Source organism: Falco cherrug, chromosome 1 (assembly GCF_023634085.1).
Source record: "Falco cherrug isolate bFalChe1 chromosome 1, bFalChe1.pri, whole genome shotgun sequence".
Taxonomy (NCBI): Eukaryota; Metazoa; Chordata; class Aves; order Falconiformes; family Falconidae; genus Falco; species Falco cherrug.
Window position 1 is genome coordinate 101485694 of NC_073697.1, and position 22563 is coordinate 101508256.

Below are 22563 nucleotides of genomic sequence, written 5' to 3' on the forward strand. Positions count from 1 at the left end.
TCTGGCTTTTTTTTCCCTGTTGGTTGACGTCTCTGATGGTTTGGGAAGTCAGAAATGTGTCGTTTTACCAATATGCAGTTGTGGAGTGTACTGAGGAGTATACTTTGTGTATATTTGTGTATTTGTGGAGTACACAGCATGTCTGAGTGGTGGACCTGCCAAAACCTGTATCCAGGAAAACCAAAGTCGTGTCCCATTTAAAATTGCTTAGTGAGATGGTTTGTATAATTAAAGTGTGATTTGGAAATGCATGTAAAGTAACTGCTGATCATTGTGGATGACAAAGGTTGGACAAAGAAGACATTCACACTGAGCAAGCTCAAAATTTCTCCAGTAAGATCATATGCATAGTAATATGGACCATCACTAGGTTGTATCTGTGCAAATAAGAACAGACCAGAGCTGCCAAATGGGAGATTCTATCCTGAAGCATCTGGAAAGGAACAAGTTGTTGGGCCAGCCAAGCACTTCAATGCAGATTACAACAGCTATATGGTAGGAAAAAGGGCCGTAGTTCAGTGGAGAAATGGGAAGGTCACAGACGTAATTCTTTGAACATCAGTCAGGCTGATCACAAAAGACAATGCTGAATTCTTACTGACAATCATCCACGTAAAATGTCACAGGATTAGGTTTACTGTTTAAATATTTTCACAGTTCTTATTAAGCCAAGATAAATAAAAAGAATATATGAGAGAGGAGAGCTAACAAACCTGTGTCATTTTAAATCTGAAAAAAGAAAAATATTTGTGAAGGTCAGGTTTTCAGAATTTTCTGTATTTTCAGAAGCTGAAAATACAGTGTCAGTATTTCTGCCCTATAGAGAAATTCAAAACCCAAAGCAGAAGGTGGGCCCTGGTCCCAGAGGGACTCTGATCACCCTGGCAGGTGCTCTACCTGGTCCATCCAGCTTTCTGCCCACAAAATGCAGATAAGCAGAAATCCAGGTACCTGAAGGGTGGGTTTTCTATTTCTTTTGTATTTTCCATGTATCATTGCAATTGCATTAGTGCCTCAGTGACAGTCTGGTAATCCCCAGATGCCCTTGGTAGAGGGACAACCCCTGCCTTCGAGGGTGCGTGCCGTCATTTGCAGGTCGGCCCATGCTGCTCCTACAATTGGAGTCACCTGCCATGCAAATGTTGCATTAACATTACATATGTCCTACCAATTACTCAGGCCTGGGTGTAAGTGCAGTACTCAGGGCTTTCACGTGTCCACAGGCAAGCTGTCCCATGTCACCTCCAGTTAGGATTCATGGTGCTTTGGTGCAATTTTTTGACCTTCAAGAGAAACCAGGGTATCCTGCCCACCAAGGCTGGTGCTCATTCAGCAAAGCATACAAGACATCTGGGCAGCCAGGGCATTAATTATCCGTTAATTAGCCAACCAAGCAGCAGATTCCTCGATCAGCTCTTCTCTGTCTTGGGTATTTAGAAGCTACATATTTCTTCTCTTTCAGGCTCTTGGTATTACTAACATCACTTGTCGGTATCACTATTCAGGCTGCAGATCTTCACCTGTAAATCCTGGTGTAAAACCAGCAACCTGTAGATATGTGACCAGTCTGCTAAACGTGTGATTAGGTATTAGGTACAGCAACATCATTAAACTTAAGCAACACAAAAAAGAAAGATCTCATTATTACGTTCCTTATTTCCCATCCTAACAGTAAAAATCAACATCCTCACCCCTGATTTTCCTGCAAGATTTTTCAGCAACTCATTTTCATGACACAGACACATTTATGCTAGTAGAACACAGGTGTGAACCATGATGTCTCAAGGTTAACAGCAATTAAGAACTTAATTTAGGTACAACTTCAAACATACAAAGCTCCTTCTTCATCTGCCAATGGCATATTTTTCTTGTATTTCGAACTGCAGGTTTGTTTACATCCTACTGAGAACCAACAGCCGGTACAAGCCAAGCCCATCCTTGTCCAGGGCACAGTGGCATGGAAGAACCCCTGCAAGGTTACAAAACTATCCAGTGCATCTTCTGCTCCAAGAGAAGGACGAAGCTTGTAAAGGGATAGAGTAAGCAGGTTAAAACAGAAAGAAGTAAGAAGTGATCGATTTGCAGCACAGAAATTGTAGGGCAAGTAGAGAAGGAAAAGTCCCCAGCAGTTCAGGCAGTTTGTCCAGCTTTAAAAATATGAAGGCTGCAGCACCAAAAAGTAACATTAACTCCCTATGGAGAGGGCATCTGGTTCTGTGCTCGAGGCCAGATACAGCCTCTGGGCAGCAGGGGAGTTTCAGAAGATGGAGCACAGGGGAAAGCTGGTGGTAAGAATTCTCTGCACAGCCCATAGTCCAGCTTTCTGGAATAGCTCTTACGGACTGAAGGGTACGTCCAGGGTCTGGATACAGGCTTGCTGCTGGATGCTCTCTGGGAAATACGTTAGGACCCAACCCCAGAGCAGCAATGTGGGTTGAAAGCCCATGAAAAACTGAGCAGCGGTGGGCTAAGACATTATTTCCTCCTTACTTCATCATACTACAGAGCTGTAGCTCTCCCACCCAGAGCACTTTCCTTCTACCCATGGTTCGACCAATCTACCCCCATCAGCTAGCAGCTCTGGAGAAGGGGAACTGGCACACCAGGAGGGCATCACTCTCCGGCCTGGGGTGGTAACTGGTGAGGGTGGCTGAGAAACAACCCTCCCCACCCTGTAGCAGCTGCACATGTGCTTGAGGGCCCCGTGCTTATGGCAGTTAGCTCAGGCCTGACTCTTCTCTCCGTGTTGGTGTGGGAGTGACAGCAACACAAGGGATGCTCAAGAGGTGGCACCACAGGTCTTTCTAGCATCACTGAGCTGTTCGCTTCAGGGGGTTCTCCAGCTGCACGATGAGATTATTCCCTCTCTTTGAAGTCCTCCTTCATTCACCACTGAACTCACCACTCATCAACACCCAAGGCTATGGAGCCTTCTTAGTGCAGCCCCCCATCAGCCACACAAACTACTTCATAGCCACAACTAGGTACTCCGGGCAAGCGCACCGTGGCTCTGTCTGCCATGCAGAAATAGGTGAGCCCAACAAACAGACTGGACACTGCCATCGGTGAGTACAGACTGCTCTGTACCTCTTTCCAGGAAAGACACCCTTGGGGTGACCATTGGTGGCCTCCTCAGGCTCTATGTGGGACAGCCCGAGCACTCTTGCTGCCGCAGCCACCTGCAGCACTGCTGGTGGTCCCAGTGGTGGGGGGGGGCTATGCCAACTCATCAAGGTAGGGCTTTCAGACTAATTCTGCTCCAGGCAGTAGGCACAGTTCCCAGGGCAGGACAGCTGTGGAAGGCCATCTGTGACTTTCTAGCACAGTGGTAGGACCCCCCACGCCTACCAGAACAGTCAACTGCACATCCCTCCATGGAAAGAACTCAGCTTGCAAGGCCCAAACATGACTCCTGTCCTGAGCAGCAGCTAGCACACTTCTTCCCTATGAACAACAGCTCTCCTTCCCCATGGGCTGGTCTCTTATTTCCTGTCCCGTGGACCAAACTCCCTCTCCATGAAGAAAATCTTCAGCTCCTCCTCATGAACCAAACTTCTTGCTGCTCCATCCCTTAGTAAAACCCTCCTTCCATCCGTTCCACTTTTCTGTCAGACTGTGACGCCATGCTCAGACTGGAGAGTGGGAGATGGCTTCTCTGGAGATGGGGTTGGCAGGTCTAGAAAGGAGGCCTCAGCTGATGCTCATGCCAAACAGGAGGACGGTTTCTCCATTTTTCCATCTGATGTTATCTTCCTGCTCTTGAACCAGCTCCCATCTTACCTGGAAATGTGGGACAGAACACACCCATACACCAAAGCAGAAGCAGTTGTCAAACCACTAGAAAGCCACTGAGAGAATACATGACTTCAAAAGCTCCAGAGATTTATTTAAACAAAGTGAGAGTCGAAGAAGCTTTAGGTACTCACTGTAGTTTTCATTGTGCCATACCAGACAGGAGACATGGGAGTCATTCACTGCAGTGGACTCTTTTCCCTGGACTACAGCTTAATTTCTAGAGAGGCTGAATACATGAATAGATGTAAAAATCATCACAGATTCTGTGGTTTGATTCAATGACTAACCATGTGAAGGAGTGTCTGTAAGGACAGAACTTGAAGGGGTTCATTGATATTCACAATGCACAAGCAGTAGTCTCCTCTTGGTCATCATATGCCATCATATCACAACCAGTGAGATGGTTAAGCACTGTTTTATGGTCAGGACAAAGTGTTTTCAACATTACATCAGGCAATGGGACACAGCAGTGAATGGTGACCACTGTGGGCTGGTTCAGCAAAGCCAGTACTCGACCAAGGCAGTCGCTTTTTTCTGGAAGCTGGAAGATTAAAAAGTGAAAACTTGCAAGTAGAAGCAGAGCCTGAACATTTCTTTGAGGAAGAGTAAGTTCTGCCTCGTGAAAGACCTTGTGGTTTTTTATATTGCATAATATGAAAAGTGCCATTTATTACAGGGAAAGAGCTGTAAGTTCTCTTTTGAACTCAGACTTTCCTATAAACACATCCTGTTCTTTCTACTAGGCAAGATTGTTTTGTCTGCAAATACCACAAGAATTGTAGATGAAAATAGGTGCTCACTGCCAATGACACAAGATTAGACAAGAAAAAAGGTCAACAAAGAAAGACGAACTGTGAGAAATACTGTGGGAATTCTGGCCAGTGCAATGACAGTCTGAGTCCAGCCCAGCTGCAAGAACCAGTTGGGGCATTCGGTCTCCTCTGGTCTCCAGACCCTTCTGTCTGGGACCTTGGAGCTCTCCAGTGCTGCACGTGGAGTCATGCACTTCATTCTCAAGAAAGAAGCAACAATATATTTTATTGATATAAGACAGTGAGTTAACAAAATTCAATGGTAAATGTGACAGTGATTTAACAAGATTCAGTGGCAAGATATGCTTGAGTATTTACCTCATAGAGGACAGGGTCGGACAAAATTGTCAGGGAGACCCTCTTGTTGAGTCCTGAGGTTCAGGACACCCTTGTGCTCTGAACTCCTTCACAGGGAGCAGTCTAGATGCAGCTGGCCACTCCTAGTCCCAAACTTGGTCAGCAGTTTATGTCTAAAGGATGATATATGCACAGTCAATCCTTTATATCACTTAGCTAAGATTTCAAAGCTTCAGTGCTCTTATTCCCAATTCACTTACTGAGTATCTGACATGATAAGGGTTCTCTAATCCTCAAGGGATAACCTTGAAAGGCATCCCTACTCAAGTTGTGCAGCTTGCTATCATGTAGGAGAGCTCAATGCACCCCGTGCTGTCCACTATTTACAGGGTAAGATAACTGACTCATAGTCATATTTGCATACTGACTACAGATGTTAGCTTCTTCCAAACTTGCCTTGAGTCGGACCATGGTTAGCGCTGTGGTTAGGTGGGCATGTTGCTTAGATTAGCCCTTGGCTGTTGTGTTGTTATCTGTCTCCCCCAAATCCATCTGGAGTCAGGTGCAGCCATCAGGACCAGACACGTCCATTAGGACTGCCGCTGGTGGTTATCACTTGAGCAGGGTTACAGGAAATAAAGCTCAGGTTGTCGGGGCGAGCACAGTGTCACATCCAGATCATGTATTTTGCCCTCCTTAACCCCTTCAGTCCTCTCTTTCAGGCTCTGGTCCCCTCCAAGGTCCTCTGTTAGGGTACCACTGCTCTCCAGGTCCCTCTGCTACTGCTCTGGTCCTCTCCAGGTCCCTCCACTGGGTTTCTGGACCCCCTCGTCCTTTCCATACGCACTGTGGACCCCTGCAGACCCCTCCTTTGGGGCTCTGGTAATGTGCAGGTCTACCTGCTCTGGCTTGGTCCCTCTGGGTTCCTCTGCCATCTGAAGGATGTTCAAATCCTTACGCTGAAATGAAACCTCACCTCAACAGACCTCTTTGGATATCAAATGCACAGTACTTCATCCTCAAAAGCAGTAAGGAGAAAGAGCTCACTGCACACCATAGACCTCAGCTTCAGTAACTGTGCCCACCAGGATGCTAGTGGCTTTCCAGCTCTGGAGGGTCTCCACTCTTGTGCCATACCCTGACCTGAACTCCACAGGCCCACTAGGAGATTCAGGGAATGTATCTCACGGCCCCAAACATGAACATGGCACATAGAGGAGGGGGAAGGAAACTGGGATAAATGAAAGGGATGAATTTAAGCTTCACCTTTCTCCTGAGTGTCTCCATAATTGTCCAAAGACAGTATTCCCCCCACTTACCCATTTTATCACATTTTCTGGCCTTGCTCTACGCACTCTTTCATCTGTCCAGTGATGGAGCCAGTTTGAGCACCTGGTTTCCAACGCATGGATGCATCTGAGCGGGTGGCCACCAGTGTCTGGGCATCCATCCACGCCTGTGGGACTGTGCCAAGCCTGACTCAGTGTCAGGACTATGCTCCTCCCTGGCCAGTGGAGGAGGGAAATCAAACCACCCAGCAAAGCAGAGGCCAGGGAGGGGGGCAGTACAGACAGACCCTCTTTGGGGCTCAGAGCTGAGCATGGAGGAGCAGTTCCTACAAGGTGAGGTTTCCAGCCGAACTTCTCCCTGCTTATCCCCATGGGAGAGTGGTAGGGTGCCAGTGACACTTGCACAGCTCTTGGCATAACTCTGGGAAGCCAGAGAGGGCTTTGCATATTTCAGGACGAGGTCGCAGAGCCAGCTCCCACCCAAACCAGGGACAGGCAAGTGTTTCTAGGACTGTCCTCAGATAGGATATTTGTGCTCCAAAGGAGAGGCCAAGGTCACCACCAGACCTTGCTCAGCAAGGATTTCCTCTTGACAGTCAGTCACCTTTTCTTCTTTTCTCCAGTTCGCCTCTTCCAAAAGCCAAAAGGCAGGCAGCAACCAGGTGAAACCCACACAAGTCTGCAATGTCACCCTGCCAGCTACAGGACAAGCGCTGCCTGCTCTGTGTGACACACTGCCTCAGCCAGCGAAGGCTGGACCTCTTTTCACAGAGGCAAATGTATGTGTCCTGGGGGAAGAGGGGGGAGACTGGGATGTTCCCAGACCAGCAAAGGAGGTTGGGAATGGTTGTCCAGGGGCAAGTTTCCTGTTGGATACGAGGAGATGAGATGGGAGATGAAGCTCCCACCACATCCATTTCCCATGTCACCACCACTGGTTTTGTGATTGATGCCTAGTTCCCTTTCCCAGCACCGCTGGGATGCTGATTCCCATATCAGCCTCAGCTCTGTGCAGGGCAGGTGGCAGCAGGGACAGCAGCACCCGTGCTGGGTATGCAGTGGGGACCAGGATGGCAGAACCCACGTGCAGGGTGAGATCAGGTCCTCGTCTGTCCCCTGGGGCAGAGTGACAACCACGGGCTCCTCCAAAGACTGTGCAAGCTGCTGTGATGGCCGAGCGGTGAAGGCGTTGGACTTGAAATCCAATGGGGTTTCCCTGCGCAGGTTCAAGTCCTGCTCACAGCGGGAGCTTTTACTGGCAGCCCGCACCCTCCTGTCCCCAGGACAGACCTGGCACTGTCCCCCGGCCCAGGGACCCCCTTACCTTTAGGAGAGAGCCCAGAGCCCTGCACCTCTCCTTGTCACAAGAACTCCTGCGGTAGCATGCCCGCCCCACACAGCATGGTCACCCTGCTCCCTACAGCCATGGCTGCCCTCCTGGGGTATTTTTCTGCTGGGGGGCACAGCCTGATGGCATTGAGGGGACAGGAGGCTGGTGTCACCCCCCAAAACTCCAATCCTGACCCAGCACCATGCACTGGGTGTGGGAGCTCCCGACCACCACACTGCACCCCCGGAGCTGCTCAAGGGCAGCGCAGCCACCCAGGAAAAGGCTGAGACCTGCAGTGGTTGCAGGACCCCCTTCCCTGGCTGGGAATCGAACCCAGGCCGCGGCAGTGAGAGTGCCGAATCCTGACCACTAGACCACCAGGGACGACATGGTGGTGCTTGTGGACCTGGTGATTGTCACCAACCAAGCCCTGACAGGACAGGGCACTTTCTTGGGCCCCTCAGCCCAAGAAGATGACCAGGTGGGGGGGATGCCACAGCCTTTCCAGGGGACTTTGCAAGGATATCTGCTGCTTTCCAGAGCTGTGTCATTGGGAAGACTATCTGCAAGAGGACCCCATCCCTGCCAGACCTGGGAAGCAGTGGGTGGCTATGCCAGGACTCTGCTCACCGCCAAAGGCAGATTTGGGGAAGACAGTGATGGCCAATGGTTCAATAAAAGACTTGGCAGTCCTCTGGGAGTTCACCAGGGAGGTTCAGTCCTGCTGATGGTGGAGCACGGACCCCATTTGTGCTGCTGTACATTGCCAGGCTCTCGTGACACACATTGCACTGGGCACAGGTGATCCAGTTCCATGGACACAACAACGCTGACTCCCAGTGCACAGCCAGGATTTCCCTGTAGTCACCTCAGGAGAAGCAGGACAGAGCAGGTACAGGCTGATGGTTGCCAGCGGAGCCCTCCCTGTTCGGGGGAAACAGGGGTCTGAGACCTTTTGCTGGCAGAGGGAGTGTGTCTGGAGTCCCTGGTCCTACTGGTTTTACAGTGATGTTTGCATCTTGTTTTCCTAAGGGAAAATAGCCAGTTGGGGCCATCTTTTGAGACTTCATCTGGAGCTGCAAAGGGCAGGTGATCCCAGTTTCCAGAGGGTCTTTCTGAGGGGGCAGAGACTTTGCCTTTGCCCTGCAGAAGGAAGCGGCCCTCGTTAGCAGCGTGCAGGGTGGTTGTGCTGCCGGAGGGGCTGGGTGGCAGCAATGCACTGGTGTTGCCTGGGCATCCTGCCACAGTGATCCCCCCACCCTTGTCCTGCCTGCTACATATAGCCTGGGTCCTTGGCCCCATACATTTCACTTAAGAAAATAAGATGTAAGAATACATTTCACTTAATAAAAAATTGTATTAAAAAAAAAATAAAAAAGAAGCTAAGTCAGGCTGGGTCAAAAACAAAAGCAGAGTTCTCCTCTACCACCTACACTTGCCTCCTAGAAAGGAGGCTTTCTGCTGAATAGAAAGATGGAGAGGGGATTGAAATGTGCCGCCCCGCCCCCCCCCCTTTGCTACCAGCATGGGCAGCACAACAGGGCACTGCAGAGCCCTGCACCCCTGCCCAGGGCAAAGAGCCCCAGGGAGGGCCCAGGGCTCATGACAGTACAAGTGTCACCTGCCCCTGCAGCACCCAGCACAGCGGGGTTCAGGCCTGAGGGGACCGAGCAGTGACACGGGATGGCACCCGGGGGGTGCCCCTGTGCAGGAGCCCTGCCTGCCCCAGGCTGCGCGCAGGGAACGGAGCCCCAGCCCTGCACTTGGGGGGCAGGAGAAAGCACTGCAGGGCTTCTCAGCAGGTGGATGAGCCACGACTGAGGTGGACGTGAACGAAAAGGCTCCAGGAACATTTCCCACAGAAGACAGCAGAGGGCCCGGTGCTCCTTGGATGGTCGTGTGTGGTTGGGAGGGGAAGTAAATGGACAGAGAGAAAAATATCTCTGACTTGCAGGGGCCAGTGCACGCAGTGATGAAACCACCCTGTGGCTTGTCTTCTCCCACACAGCTCCCAAAAATGGCCAGTGCAACTCCCCTTCCATCTGAAGCCAAAGCCCAGCATGGTGCCCCTTGCAACCCTTCCAAGGGATTGCAGTGGGACATGTGGCATCCAGCTCCCCTGTCCCCACGGTGCCCCCAGCTCTGCCCAGGTTTCTCTGCAATGCCTGGTGGATCCCAGCCGCTGGCTGCTGCCTTGGCTACCACCTCTCCCTGAGGAGCTGCACTGCAGGGAGCAGGAGAAGGCAAAGGGAGGCAGCAGGTGGCTTTGGAGCACTGCAGAGTAGGACGAGGAGGAAGGAGAGCAGGGAGGAGTGTCACCATGGAGCAAGGATGGATCCACGATGAATGGCCTGGCATCTTTCCAACACTCTGGCATCTCTGCTGTGATGGTCAGGGCTGCAGAATACACCTCCAAACCCCTGCACAGGGCCAAACCCACCAAGTGAGGGGCAAGGCCGGGCATGTTGGGTGAGGGCAAGAGAGCACTGTGCTGGGCTGAGGCTTTCAGAAAGATATGCAGATGTCATGGTTTCAGTTGCCCCTACAAGCTCTAGCGGAGCATGAGCTCTGGCAGCCTTGCGGTTGGGGGAGCGTCAGTATATCTCTGCGGTTTCTCAGATCTCTATCTAGACCTGTCAGATATTCTGTCATAGATTGTAACAGTTCCTTCCTCTGTCAGCAGATCTGGGCACACCAAAACAGGTTCACTTGCATGTCCCATAGCAAGATGATCCCTGTCTGTTGGCAGACAAAGGGGAGAGGGGCGACTGCCACCCCACAAACTGCAACAAGGAAGCGATGCAGCCCAGGAGCTGTGTTGGAGCCCAGGAGTGTGCAGGGGCGTGGGGCAAGGCAGGTGGTTGGGATATAAAAACTTACTTTCTACAGGCACTCCTCCCTCAAAAGAGAAGTCCCAGACCCAGGGTCAGCCTTGGGGCAGCAGGGACAGGTCAAGGCTCAGTAGAAAATGCAATTGCTGTTGTAGCAAGGAGATGAGGCTGAGACACATGGCCTTGCTTTACACTCCTACATGGGTATGGGGCATGAGCAACACATACACAAACTAGCCAGAGCAATAGGCTAATTGCAATGCTGGGATACATGCAATACAGGAGTAGCAATGAATAATCACTCTCCCCACCTCTGAGAGTGGGATGTCCCTTGGCAAATTCCAGCTGAGATTTTTGTCCCTTACAAAGCCGAAGTACTAGCTAGCATGCTGCTGTGCTGCCCCGAAATGCCACCATCACGTGTTTGTGAAAATCTCATGGTGTCAGTCACTTGGTTCAGTCCCTGCTCCTTCACATGCTTTGGAAGGCAGGAGTCCTCAGGGTCCCCAGGACACCACCACACCCAGCCCCATGAGGGTGACTCCTGGGAGAATGAGCTGGGAAAGCCAGGGACCATTCCCCACCACCTCCTGTGGGGATGTTGCGGTGAAGAGGACACTGTGGGGAGACAGCTCCAATACACCCAGGCACAAGGAGGTCTCCAAGAGCCCCATGCAGACCCATGCGGTGTGTGTAGTGGGGGAAGGAGAGTGGGAGCAGAGCAGCACTGCATTACTGGGACTGTGGGGCAGCGAGGAAATCCCAGGGAAATGAGCCTGTGGTGCCTCGTGAACAGCAGTTGTCGCTGGGAGCCAGGCATGAAAATACCCAGAGAAACCACAGGCTGTGAGCTGGCAAATTTGGTGCCTGTTGCAGAAAAAAGGGAGCTGGAAAAAGGGGAAATGCTCCCTGGGCGGGTATCCTAGGGAGCCCATCGCCTCATGGCAAGGGCAGCACTGGGGTCTCTGGGCAGACCACAACATGAGCCCCGTGACTGTGAGTGTGCACAAGGGCATGGGGCTACGCATTTGCACGAGAGCTGGTCTCTCACATACCCAGCCAGGGGAACCCCCCACTCTGCCTTCTCCATCCCACCTTGTACGAAACCCTTGCTGGCACTTGTGTTTCTCCCTTGGCTCTGGGAGAAAACAGTATTTGTAGAGTCAGACCTTCAGTCGGGCTTCTCAGGCAAGCCCTCCCCTTACTGGCTGATGCTGGGGTGTGTTAGGAGGGGTTTGGAGGTCCCGAGCTCCATAGTGGAAGTACAACTTTTGTTTGTTGAAGTTGAGGACTTTGTGTTCTATGGTGCTAAGACTGCCAGCCCAGACCTACAAGCAGTCTCTAGGGTGCTGGTGATCCTTGCTGCCTGCACAGGCAGTAGAGCTCAGACCGTGCCTGCTGCCCATGCTGCCCACGTTGCCCCCCTGCATCCACCCTGTCCATGTCCCAGACCCAGTCACAGCAGCAAGGACCCCCCCTGGACCTGCACTGTCCCCAAACTGTTTTGAGGGTTGAGGGTCTGAGCACCTTTGTCCTCAATGTCTGGGTCGTTGAAAAGGAGACCGAGCTGAGGTCCTCCTGGTCCTTTGAGAAGGATGCTGAGAGGAATTTGATGACTATTGGTGTCATGCTGGTGAATCTAAGCGTGAACCTGCACCTCAAGAGTGGTTTCATATCCTGTCTTGGTCAGCATAGCCTTCATGGGTGCAGACTCGCTCAGCCTTACCTCACCTCACACAAAGGCTATTCTGGTATTTCCTAGACCTGTTACTTCCCTTTTTCTGTTGGTTTTTTTTTTTGCTGTTGGTTTTTGGTTGGTTTTTTTTTTGGTGAGGCAAAGGTGCCGTGACATCATCTCCATTAAGTTTTGGAAACTCCAAGTCTTTGCCTTGAAATCGGACTGGTGTGGCTGTCCACCCTACCTATAAAAAGCAAGAACTGGGCTTGCACCCTGCATCAGACAGGAGGAATCTGCTCTGGTCCTGCCTCTGCCCTTGCAGCTCATCTCTGCCCATAATGAACGCCTCCACAGTGTGCCTCTCCATCATCCTTGTTGCTGCCCTCTTTTCTCAGGCCTCTCCTGCTCCATGTGAGTACAGCATGTTTCTCTGCTCTCTTGTGGTGGACTTTTGCTCTGACTGGCAGTAATTTTGAAGCAGAGCTGGAAGAAGTTAGCTGCAAAGGTTGGAAGCCTGTGTGAGTTCTGCTTTCTTGGGACTAATCTTCCTTTCTAGCATCCTTTTATCTTCAAGATGAGTTTTAATGGTAAGTATCAAAGTTTTCAGGATTCATCTCCCCTGATTTTGTTGCTGGGCTTTAAGAGTGGCCCCAGGGTGACTGAAGGAGTTTTTATCATTGGATGTGATTGCAAAACATGTAACAAGCAATCCTAGCAACGATTTTAATTAAGCTTTGGTGTTTACAGCAATTTCTTGCTAACTTTCTGGGGAAAGAGGAAGAGAAGAGGGCTCCACAGCTGATTAAGGGGATGATTGCCCATGCTCTCGGCTGGGGAATGTGCAGTTCATTGAGTGACAGACTCATGCTGGTTTTCATGATCTCTTCCAGTTGGGGCTGACACAACTGTGTGTTGCTTCAGCTACACCTTACGAAAGCTGCCCCAGAGTCATGTGAAGGATTATTTCTACACCAGCAGCAAGTGCTCACAGCCAGCAGTTGTGTAAGTACCAGCTCCTGCACTGGGCTCTGAGGAAAGGCTTTGCCAGCCTTTGGGTTCTTCACTTCATGTCCAGTGGGGCCAAGAGCATGGTGCTGTGAGCAACCATACCTGGAGCAAGGGAAGGGGACAGCTACCACAGGTCCCATGTGCAGCAGATGAACACTCATCCTTCCCAGCTGAAAAATAAGTGGTCTCCTTGGTCTCCTTGAACCACCCTAGTGCTGGGAATAAAGTGCATGGGGGTCTCTGTGTGGCCAGCAGGACCCCCCAAAGGTGATGAGTACAATGCACATAATGTGCCACCTGCAAGACTTGCACCTGATGGGCAAGCCACCCACGCGCTGCTTCCAGGGTCACCTCTGCACTGAACATGGCCAGGAACCTCTAAGCATGGGGAGGGTCTCCCAGGGGACCTTGATCTCTCCCTGCCCTCTGGGTTCCAGCAGTCTCTGCAGCCCCCTAATGCTTGGGGGTTTGTGGGAGGGAAGCCTGGAGGGGAGGTGACCTCCTTGGGACCTAGCCCTGACCACAGGGCATGTGCCCGAGGTGACCCGAGGCCCTCATGTCCCTGTCCCCCTCGGGAACTGTAACACCTCCCTGCCTGACTTGACAGGTTCATCACCAGGAAGGACCGGGAGGTCTGTGCTAACCCTGATGCCAAGTGGGTGAAGGAATACGTGAACGCCCTGGAGCTGCAGTGAGTTCTGGGAGCTGAGAGGTCTATGCCCTGGAGAAGTCCTGTGATACCATCCAGCAGTCTTGGCACAGACCTAGAAATCCTGCTGCTGAGCACCAGGACCTGCTGAGCCACCTTGGGAACCCTGAAGTTCCTTTTGTCTTGCAAATATGTCATGTATCCATGATAACTTAGCCACCCATATGGGCAGCTGTGATGCTGGGGACCTCCTGGCCTTGCAGACCCATCTTGGAATGGCCTGCTGTGTGACATGTGGCTAAACTGTCCCCTCCTTGTGCCTACACTGCTAGAATGGGAAGGGGGTTTTATCCCCAGGGCTATTTGTGGGAAGCGGTGTGTCAGGATTAAGTGCGGGTGCTGTTGTGCAAACCCAGCTGACCTCCCAGCCAGCTGCTCTGCCTGAGATCTGTGTCGCGAGCGAAGGAAGTGGTATGCTGGTTACTTACAGGCTGCTCATTGTGGAACCACATCGTTCAGCCTTGTCCTCAAAACTCTGTCTCTTGCTGGTGCCAAAGAATAAAGATTTTTTTCTCTCTGTGTCAGCTCTGGAAGAGGTTGTTCCCCTCCCGCCTGGGAAAACAGGGCTGATGGGACCCCACTACAACCATTTTGCAAGAGGCAGAGGAAGAACTCCAAGTTCTGCGTTGGAAATGCCTCGGCCCTCTTAGTCCTTTAAACCTTCCCTTCTGCACCTTCCTTCTGCAGCTCCCTGCTCCCGGCACTGCAGCAGCAGCCCCATCACCACCCCAGCACCCCCCAGGGCTGCTCCCTCCCAGCCTCTGCACTGCTGTGGGGCCAGACCTCTGCCCCAGCCCTTTCCCCCCGTCATATTAGTAGCCAAAGGCAGGAGCTGGTGGAGCTGGATCCCCGGGATTTGCCACTGTGGCTTTGGCAAAGGGATGTCTGGAAATCAGCAGGTAGGGGTACAGCGACATCTCTGCAGTGGGCTGGAAGGAGGGTGGCTCAGGAACTGGCCAGCCAGGACCACGTCCCCAGCACAGGCTCTTCTGGGAACGAAGCCTGAGCTGTGCTCGGCTCTGGGTACTCTGTTAGTGTGTTACTGCAAAGGACAGGCACCAATTATCTGCTGGTCATCAGCTGCTTTGGGAAGGAAACCTGAATTTCCTTTAAAAAATCACAAGAGATCTTTTGCACCAAGTAAAATCGACGAAAGCACTTTATCAGCTTATGGTTTGCATTTAAAACTAGCTGATATCTTTGTGGGCAGAGAATGAAACTGCTGGGTGTGACCTTCTTGCCACTGAAGCTGTGCTGGCAGGACGTGGGGACCTTTGCTCGCTGGCCTGTCTCCATCAGAGCTGTCTGAAGCAAAAGCTCAGAAATTTTTGTATTGTCCCTTGGCTGAGAGTACCCCTACCTGGCATCTTGTGCATGTCAGCTCTTCACCTCCCAGGACATCTTCCATCACAAAATGAGCCATTCATCACCCCTGGGAGTAATTTCTCAGGTCCCCCTCACTGCTAGCAACAAATGAACCCCCATAACTAGAGGCAAGCAAATCTGTGAGTTATAGTGTCTGTAAAACACCCCCAAGCCCACTGGTGCCACAGGGTTCATGTTGTTGAATGTTGAACACGCAAGTGTTCAGGTTGTCTCCTTTTCTCTCGTTGCTCATCACCACCTCTCCACAGGTCTCCCTGTTTATTAACCAGCATTTCCTATTGCAGTTCCTTATTAACTGTCTCAAAGTCTCTGTTTCTGGCAGGAGCCAAGGCCACAGCTCTCACCTGCTGCTCCTGGGGCTCTCTGCAGACAGGGACGATTCCCAGGAGCAGCTGACTGTGTGGGTGCAGAGTAGGTGCAGAGGCCTCGCAGAGCCCAAGGGCACAGGGGAGGGTCTCAGTGCCCAGGATGAGGGTTCTCATAGAGGAGGGGGCTCCCCTAGCCATGAAGCCAGGGTCAGAAAGGGGCCTTTGCAGCTCTGGTGGACCCTGCTCTGCCAAGCTGAGCTGGCAGAGCATCCTTGCAGTGAGAGCAGGCAGTGGAGAGAGCCCTGAGGCGTCTGTGCACCAAGAGCTGGTACCATAACCTGAACAGATCTTGTCTGTGAATCCTAGCAGGGCACACGCCTGCATGCTGCCCGGGTGCTGAGAGATGGAGGGGTCCCAGGGATGGAGGAAGTCCCACATCCTTGGTGATGGAGCACAGGGCAGCACAGCCCCAGGCAGAAGAGGGTGGCTGTCCTTGGGGATGGGGAGGAAAGGTGTAGGGGAGTGGAGGTGGGTGATGAGGGCTGGGTGCAGGGCACCCTGAGGTGAAGAGGTCAGCAGGGCATCAAGAAAATGCAGAAAGAAAAGAGGCAGGAAGTTGGGAGGCTGGGAGCAGAGGACAGGGGCAAAGGAGGGAGAGGGACAATGCAGCAAAGGAAGGTAGCGCGGTGCTTAGGGATGGGAAGAGCCTTGTGGGGTCAGTGGGATTTACAGGCACAGGGGCTGAGGCCCCGGGGTGCTGCCCCACATCTCACCCTGACAGCAGCCTTGCAGAGTGAACAAAAGGCCTGGCAGGAGGAGACGGGGGACGGTGTGGTCCACAGGGAGCCAGGGCCCAGCTCCATCCCAAACTGGGGGTCACAGCAGGCTCCTGGCTGGTTCCCCACACCTTCCCCTGTGCATCCAGGGCTCTGGGCTGTGGACAGCAGGATTTGTTGTCCCAGAAGGACCACTCTGCTGGGGGTGGGTGGGAAGGGGTAGCCTTCATCATCAGGGAGGATGTTCATCGATATCCAAGCTCAGCAATGGAGACAGGCATTATGAGCAGAAAGCTTTACCCCTTAAAGACAGCGTGAAACCACGTCTACAGAATAAGGTTGAAAATTGCTAATATGCAGCAGCACACCTGAAATGCCCCTTCCCTCAAGGCAGAAGAGAGATGACCCTGAGTAGCTCTCAAAGGAGCCCAAATGCTCTGCAGGCTGGGCAGGCAGCTCAGCGGGAGGGGAGAGGTACAAGGTTCTGTTCTGCATCCCTGCAAAGCAGCTGTGGCACAGCCCACTGGGACAGGAGGCAAGGGGGACCCTGCGGCACAGCCCGGCAGAGGAGGGAAGCAGGGGAGGGGTATAAAATCAGACAGGTCTCCCTGAGAGTAATCAAACAGTGCTCGTGGCGGTTTGCTTTCATACAATGGCTCCTTGAGCACTTCACAGAAAGCTTTTAAGCATTGCTATCCCTCGCTTACAGATGGGGGAACTGAGGCACAGTGCCTTTGTAGAGCCAGGCTGGGCAAGGTGGGCTGATGGGACCCAGACTCCCTGTTGGGGCCACACGTTCCACTTCCCTGCCCACAGGACTGTGACAAGCAGGAGGCAAAGCAGTCCACTACATCAAAATCATTCCTTTGCAAGAAGAGTGAAAGAAGCTGGGACTGGCCCTGGGCTCCCTGGGGCCAGAGCTGGAGCTCTGGAGGACCAGGCAGGGGTGGCCATCTCAGTGTGCCCCCAAAATGCTCAAAAGTGCCTTCACCCAGCTGGCATCAGGGTCAGCACAGGCCTGATGTTCCTTCCTGGTGATGAAGGTGGGAAGTGGGGAGGACCAGGAAACCTTTGTGGTGGGGAAGGGATGCACCACCACGGAGCTATACTGAGTCACACCAGGGCTGGGGAATGTCCTTTTTGCGACCGTTGTCTGGTGTGGAGGCATCCAGCCAAGGGCAGCTGCTGAGAAACCAGAGAAGGACCCTGGGCCAGACTCCTGGCTCTGCCTCAACTCACTGCTGGCTCCCGCAGGCAGGGAGGAGGACCAGGATACCCCTGGATCATGGGGTCCAGCAGAGTCAACCTGCCAGTCCCATGGGAGCAGCTGGCCTTGGCTTTTGTCCACCTCTGTCAGCACATGAGAAGCCTGATGGCTGGGTGGTGGTCACCTTCCAGCAGACAATTGGGGAACTGAACTCTTCTCTTGCCTCTCTGCTGGACTCTCATTCCTTCAGTTCAGATCTGGCTGGTGGACCACTTGGCCTTGCTGAGTCCTGACTTGTGTCTTGAGACCCAATACATGGCTCCATAATCGTTTGTGCCCATGTCCCACTTGCAGCCATCCCAACTCGCGCCCCATTTTGCAGCACAGATGCCCCTGGAGAGGGGCAGGGACCCCAACTTTCTTTCTGACCCCCCTAATGGGGGTTGTTCCTCACTTTGCCACCTGTAAAACAAAGGGAAGGGTTCAGCTATGCTGCAGGGGCAAAACAGCCACCAGCAAACCTGCTGCAGTCATTCCCAGGATGCAGCTTTGCATGGGAACACGAATAGGAGGTAGCAGGTCTGAAGGGTAAAAGCACAGGGCTGGGCACAGCTGGCCCATCAGAACCGTGCTCAGCACTCCTTTGCTTCTGCACATGGAGAAGAAATGCTTCCAACAGCATGGTCACCCAGAGCTGGCCCTCTGGCCACAGAGGCACACAGATTTCTGTGCAGCAGGCAAGAAAGGGCTGGCACTGCCCCAAGCCTCAAGACAGGACCATCAAGAGCAGCTGATGCATCCCCTGGATTCAGCAGTACCTCTCCCCACGGCAGCTCTCCTGCTTGTCCAGGTGTCCCCTCCTGGCTGCCCTCCCCTGCCCAGAGCTGGCAGCAGGCTGCGGGAAGGCTGCTGGCGGCACGGTTGACCCCTGGGGCCATGATTTCCCCTGTGCTCTTACCCCGGGAGCCTGGGCTGGGTGGCCACGGTCCCGTGCGGAGGGACCTGTCCACACCGTGCCTGGCTCCTGCCAGGGCAGACGGGCTGGGCTGGGGGGAAGGGGCTCGGGGAGCGGGCTGGCTTGGCTGCTGCGGCTGGAGCTGCAGAAAGGAAACCAAAACTGGGAAGGCTGGAAAGGGAAATTCCCTCGTGAGCCCGGGCTCCAGGCCAGGGACTGTCCGGAGAAGAGCCAGCTGCAGCCGAGTCCTGCAGCCTCCCCAGCCTGCCCCCCGCACCCCGGGCCTGGGGCAAACCTCAGACCCCCTGCAGCATTCTCTTTCACCGCGACATCCACCCTCCACCCCCTCGCAGCACACGGAGCCCCACATCAGGCACCAGTTTCCCTCTGCAGCACCAAACTCAGCTCCTCAGCACTAAAGGCGACAGAGCATGCAGGTGGGATGCCCTCAGGGCTAGAGGAGACCCCCAGCACCCCCTTCCCGGGGTCCTCACCTGCCCACCCATGGGCAGCAGCTCCTGCCCATCCACCCCACCACGCAGTGGCCACTCTCTGCTCCCACGTTTCATGGCACAGCTGGGAAGCCCTGCTCAGGATACATCCCTCTGCAGATTTTTGTCTCTCCCTGACAATGGTAAGCCCTGGCTTAGAGTGGGACAAGATTTTTGCAGACATGCTGACCCACTTTGTCCCTGCTTGGACCTGATCTGACCCTCTCCACCAGCACCACACCGTGCCAGGAGAGCACAGGGACCCTGCGGGATGAGCGAGAGCCTGTGCCTTTCCTAAATCACCCTCCCAGCAGAGCGGTCAGGAGCCATCCAGAGCTGGAGCCCTCTGCATGGTCCCCCATCACCAGCACCCTCTCCTGGGACACAGAATGGTACCTGGGCTGAGCCTGCCCTTTGCTGGGATGCTACTCCTTGGATTTCCCATGAGCTTGCCTTCCTGCAGCCAGCTTTCCAGCCTGGAAAACACAAGACTAGAGGGAAATCATGAGACAACATGAAGGTGTTTTCCCAGCCTCAGGGTTGCCAAATCTGATCTATAGCTGCAGGAAGAAGATGAGACAATAACAGAAAGGCTTTTTTTGCATTAAGAAGAATGGGATGGCTGCAAAGCCAGGCCAGCTCTGGGTGACCATGCTGTTGGGAGCATTTCTTCTCCATGTGCAGAAGCAAAGGAGTGCTGAGCACGATTCCGATGGGCCAGCTGTGCCCAGCCCTGTGCTTTTACCCTTCAGACCTGCTACCTCCTATTCATGTTCCCATGCAAAGCTGCATCCTGGGAATGACTGCAGCAGGTTTGCTGGTGGCTGTTTTGCCCCTGCAGCATAGCTGAACCCTTCCCTTTGTTTTACAGGTGGCAAAGTGAGGAACAACCCCCATTAGGGGGGTCAGAAAGAAAGTTGGGGTCCCTGCCCCTCTCCAGGCAGCACTGCCGGGCTTGGCAGGACCCAGCAGCACAGGGCAGCTGGCAGGCAGAGATGCAGTGATGCCTCAGAGGAACAGACACATATGAGGAGAGGAGCTGCAGGGCTGCCAACAGCGTGCATGTGGATGCCTGTGGGCTCTGTGCTAGGAAACACTGACGCTTAGCTGAAAGAAATGGCTAGCAGGGGTGGGTATGGGCAGGAATTTGCCCTGATCTGTGCTTCAGCACCCTTGGCACAAGTGTGGATGAGCAGCTCATGAGCCCCAGGTACCTGCCAGCTCCCAGGGCAGCCTCAGCACCATGGTAGCTCCCTGCCCTCTGCTTCCTCCCATCCCACCATGAACCACTCTCCCTGCTCTCCCCCTGCAAAACCTCTGGTGGTATTTTACCTCTTAGAGTGACATGTCCTATCACCACCCTATTGCACACACAGTGTGCCCAGGGACCACTTTGGGGTGCAGCGTGTGGGCCTGGGCATAGCAAAAGAGCATATGGAACATGCTGTGGTGTGCGGAGAACATATTCTTATATGTAAAAGGCCCATACGTGTGTACAAACACATCTAATTCTTTAAAAGATGTGGGAGGCAGGGGTGTATGTGGTGGGGGAATGAGGTGTCAGAGAATGTTCATATGTCTGCAGTATGGAAATGTTATGGTTTTGCCTCAAACCATTTCCCATCACCACATGCCATACAGAGTGTGCAGATAGGATCAGGGTGAAGTTCTGTCTCTGTGTTGGTGAACACCACTCAGAGGCACATAAAAGGAAAAAAGTAAGAGATTTTGTCCAAATACTTTATTCTCCAGAATCATGATTTCACACACAAAAGCCACAGCCACCCATCATCCAACACTGAGACTCTGAGCCACCCTCTCATAAATAGCATTATTATCCACAGAAGTAATGCCTGTCCCATAGGATAACTTCTTAAATAATTTGAAATAATATAACAATAGAGATACAGTCCCATGAGCCTTTCCAGGCCACAGGCGGAGGTGCCAGGGCAGAGGGATGAGGTTGCAGACTGGTCAGTGCAAGCTGAGGGCGAGTAGCAGCACCGCAGCAGGAGGTGCCTCGCGGTGACCTTCCAGCAGTCCCCAGGGCCGCCGGCAGCTGACGTGGGCTCTTCTACCTCCTCCTGCCCTAGTGTCCTGCTCCATTGCAGGAGCTCAGGATAACACTACGCTTGCCATCTTGCTTTGCTCAGTTCTGGTCCAAGTTTTGTAGGTAACTTTGAACCCAGGTGTCACTAGGATTTGCACAGACCTGGCGGCCTTTCTTTGTGATGAACCTGTGGAACAGGGATGAGACATTAGATCTCTGCTCAGACCTGCATCCCAGGGGACCCTGGATCCCAGCTTTGGGGTGTTGCAAAAGGTTCTCCCCTGTGTGCTAAGCTGATGCTGAAACCAGGAGCTCACTTTGACTTCCCTCACTCCCATCCCTTTTCGCACACTGCCTCCTTGACTCCTGCAGGAGCATCCCTGGGAGTCCCCACAAGAGCATCCCTGGCAGTCTCTGTGTAAGTCCTTTCCCCTTGCTCTGTTCCCACAGACCCCTATGCCCACAGCCACCCTGCAGAGCTGGTCACTCTCCCACGCAGCTCCCACCATGGCTGCCCCCACATCGCCCCAGCATGTCTGCACCCAGGAGTCAGCTCTGGTACTTACACGATGGCCGGCAGGGTGCAGCTGGTGCTGGTGCTATAATAGCGCAAGATGAGCTTCTGCGGGAGCTTGCGGGATGTGTAAGAGAAGCAGCAGACTGGGAGGTCAGATCCAGCTGGAGGAGGCAAGGAGAGACCATGTGAGCACATGCTGGGCTGTGCATTGGGAGCAAACAGCCCATCAGCTCAGGGAGCCATGCTGGCAGGGAAGGGAGGGAGGAATAAGAGAATAATTAAGACTGAAATGGACATTGGGGATCATCCAGTCCAATGCCAGGAAGAGTACTGTCAGGGACTGGGGGACATTCCCACCCAGTCATTGCTCAGAGCTTTGTTTCCCACCTCCCCCAGCCCCAGGGCAGAGACTAAAGTCCCTACACTATAACCAGGAATAAGTACTCCAGGTGCAGGATGGATGGATGGATGGATAAGGGACGGATGGATGGATGAATGGATGGATGGATGGATGGGTGGATGGATGGATGGTTTTCTAATTCTGGGGTTCCTACACATAGCTGATCTCAGTGCAGAGTGGAGAGTGGTACAAATACTGAAAAATTCCCAGTTATCTGCCAGATTCAAATCTGTCTTTCCTTCATAAACAAAAAAGCAGGACTCACCTGGGCCACAGAAAGTTTGGGAGCAAGAGGCTGTGATGAGGAGAAGAGCAAAAATGGCTGGAGAGACCTTCATCTTCCCGTTGGGTGAGGGCAGTCGGCGCAGGACCAGGAGCTCTGGCAGATGCAGCTCAGACTGCAGCAGATGGATTCAGCTCCCTTTTAACAGAGAGTCCTGGAGGCAGTCAGGAGAAGCCCGAATGGAAATTCCAGAATGATGACAGAGGATGTCATGAAAATGAAATAGCCAAAGGGAATTAGGGGAAAAAAAAAGTAATCAGAAAGAATGGGATATAGTTCACATTGGAGCCAAGTATACTGAGCTCTTACTTGGCATTCATTTTCGATTTTAGCAAATCAAAAGGAAACTAAAATGTGCCAAGTGGCATGGCCACAAAGAGGAAAACTATTTATCTGAACTACAGCAGGGATTTTCCCTGTGAGTCTGTATAGCAAGACACA

The 22563-nt window shown here is 52.8% G+C and overlaps 2 protein-coding genes and 2 non-coding genes across 4 annotated transcripts; 2 read left to right on the forward strand and 2 right to left on the reverse strand.

Annotated features, from left to right (window-relative positions):
- Positions 1 to 7356: 7356 nt before the first annotated feature.
- On the forward strand, positions 7357 to 7438 carry TRNAS-UGA (transfer RNA serine (anticodon UGA)). Its single transcript has one exon. It is a non-coding gene; the product is annotated as a tRNA-Ser (tRNA).
- A 397-nt stretch (positions 7439 to 7835) lies between these two features.
- TRNAE-CUC (transfer RNA glutamic acid (anticodon CUC)) lies at positions 7836 to 7907 on the reverse strand. Its single transcript has one exon. It is a non-coding gene; the product is annotated as a tRNA-Glu (tRNA).
- A 4268-nt stretch (positions 7908 to 12175) lies between these two features.
- Positions 12176 to 14280, forward strand: LOC102046369 (C-C motif chemokine 5-like). Its single transcript, XM_005439571.4, has 3 exons — positions 12176 to 12443; positions 12923 to 13034; positions 13648 to 14280. The coding sequence occupies exons 1-3, from the start codon at positions 12371 to 12373 to the stop codon at positions 13733 to 13735; spliced, it is 273 nt and encodes a 90-aa protein (XP_005439628.1). The 5' UTR covers positions 12176 to 12370; the 3' UTR covers positions 13736 to 14280.
- A 6322-nt stretch (positions 14281 to 20602) lies between these two features.
- Positions 20603 to 22563, reverse strand: LOC102046204 (C-C motif chemokine 4-like). Its single transcript, XM_005439570.3, has 3 exons — positions 22105 to 22563; positions 21489 to 21600; positions 20603 to 21109 (listed from the first exon to the last, which is right to left on the reverse strand). Exons 1-3 carry the CDS (start codon positions 22175 to 22177, stop codon positions 21022 to 21024), a joined length of 273 nt encoding a protein of 90 aa, XP_005439627.1. The 5' UTR covers positions 22178 to 22563; the 3' UTR covers positions 20603 to 21021.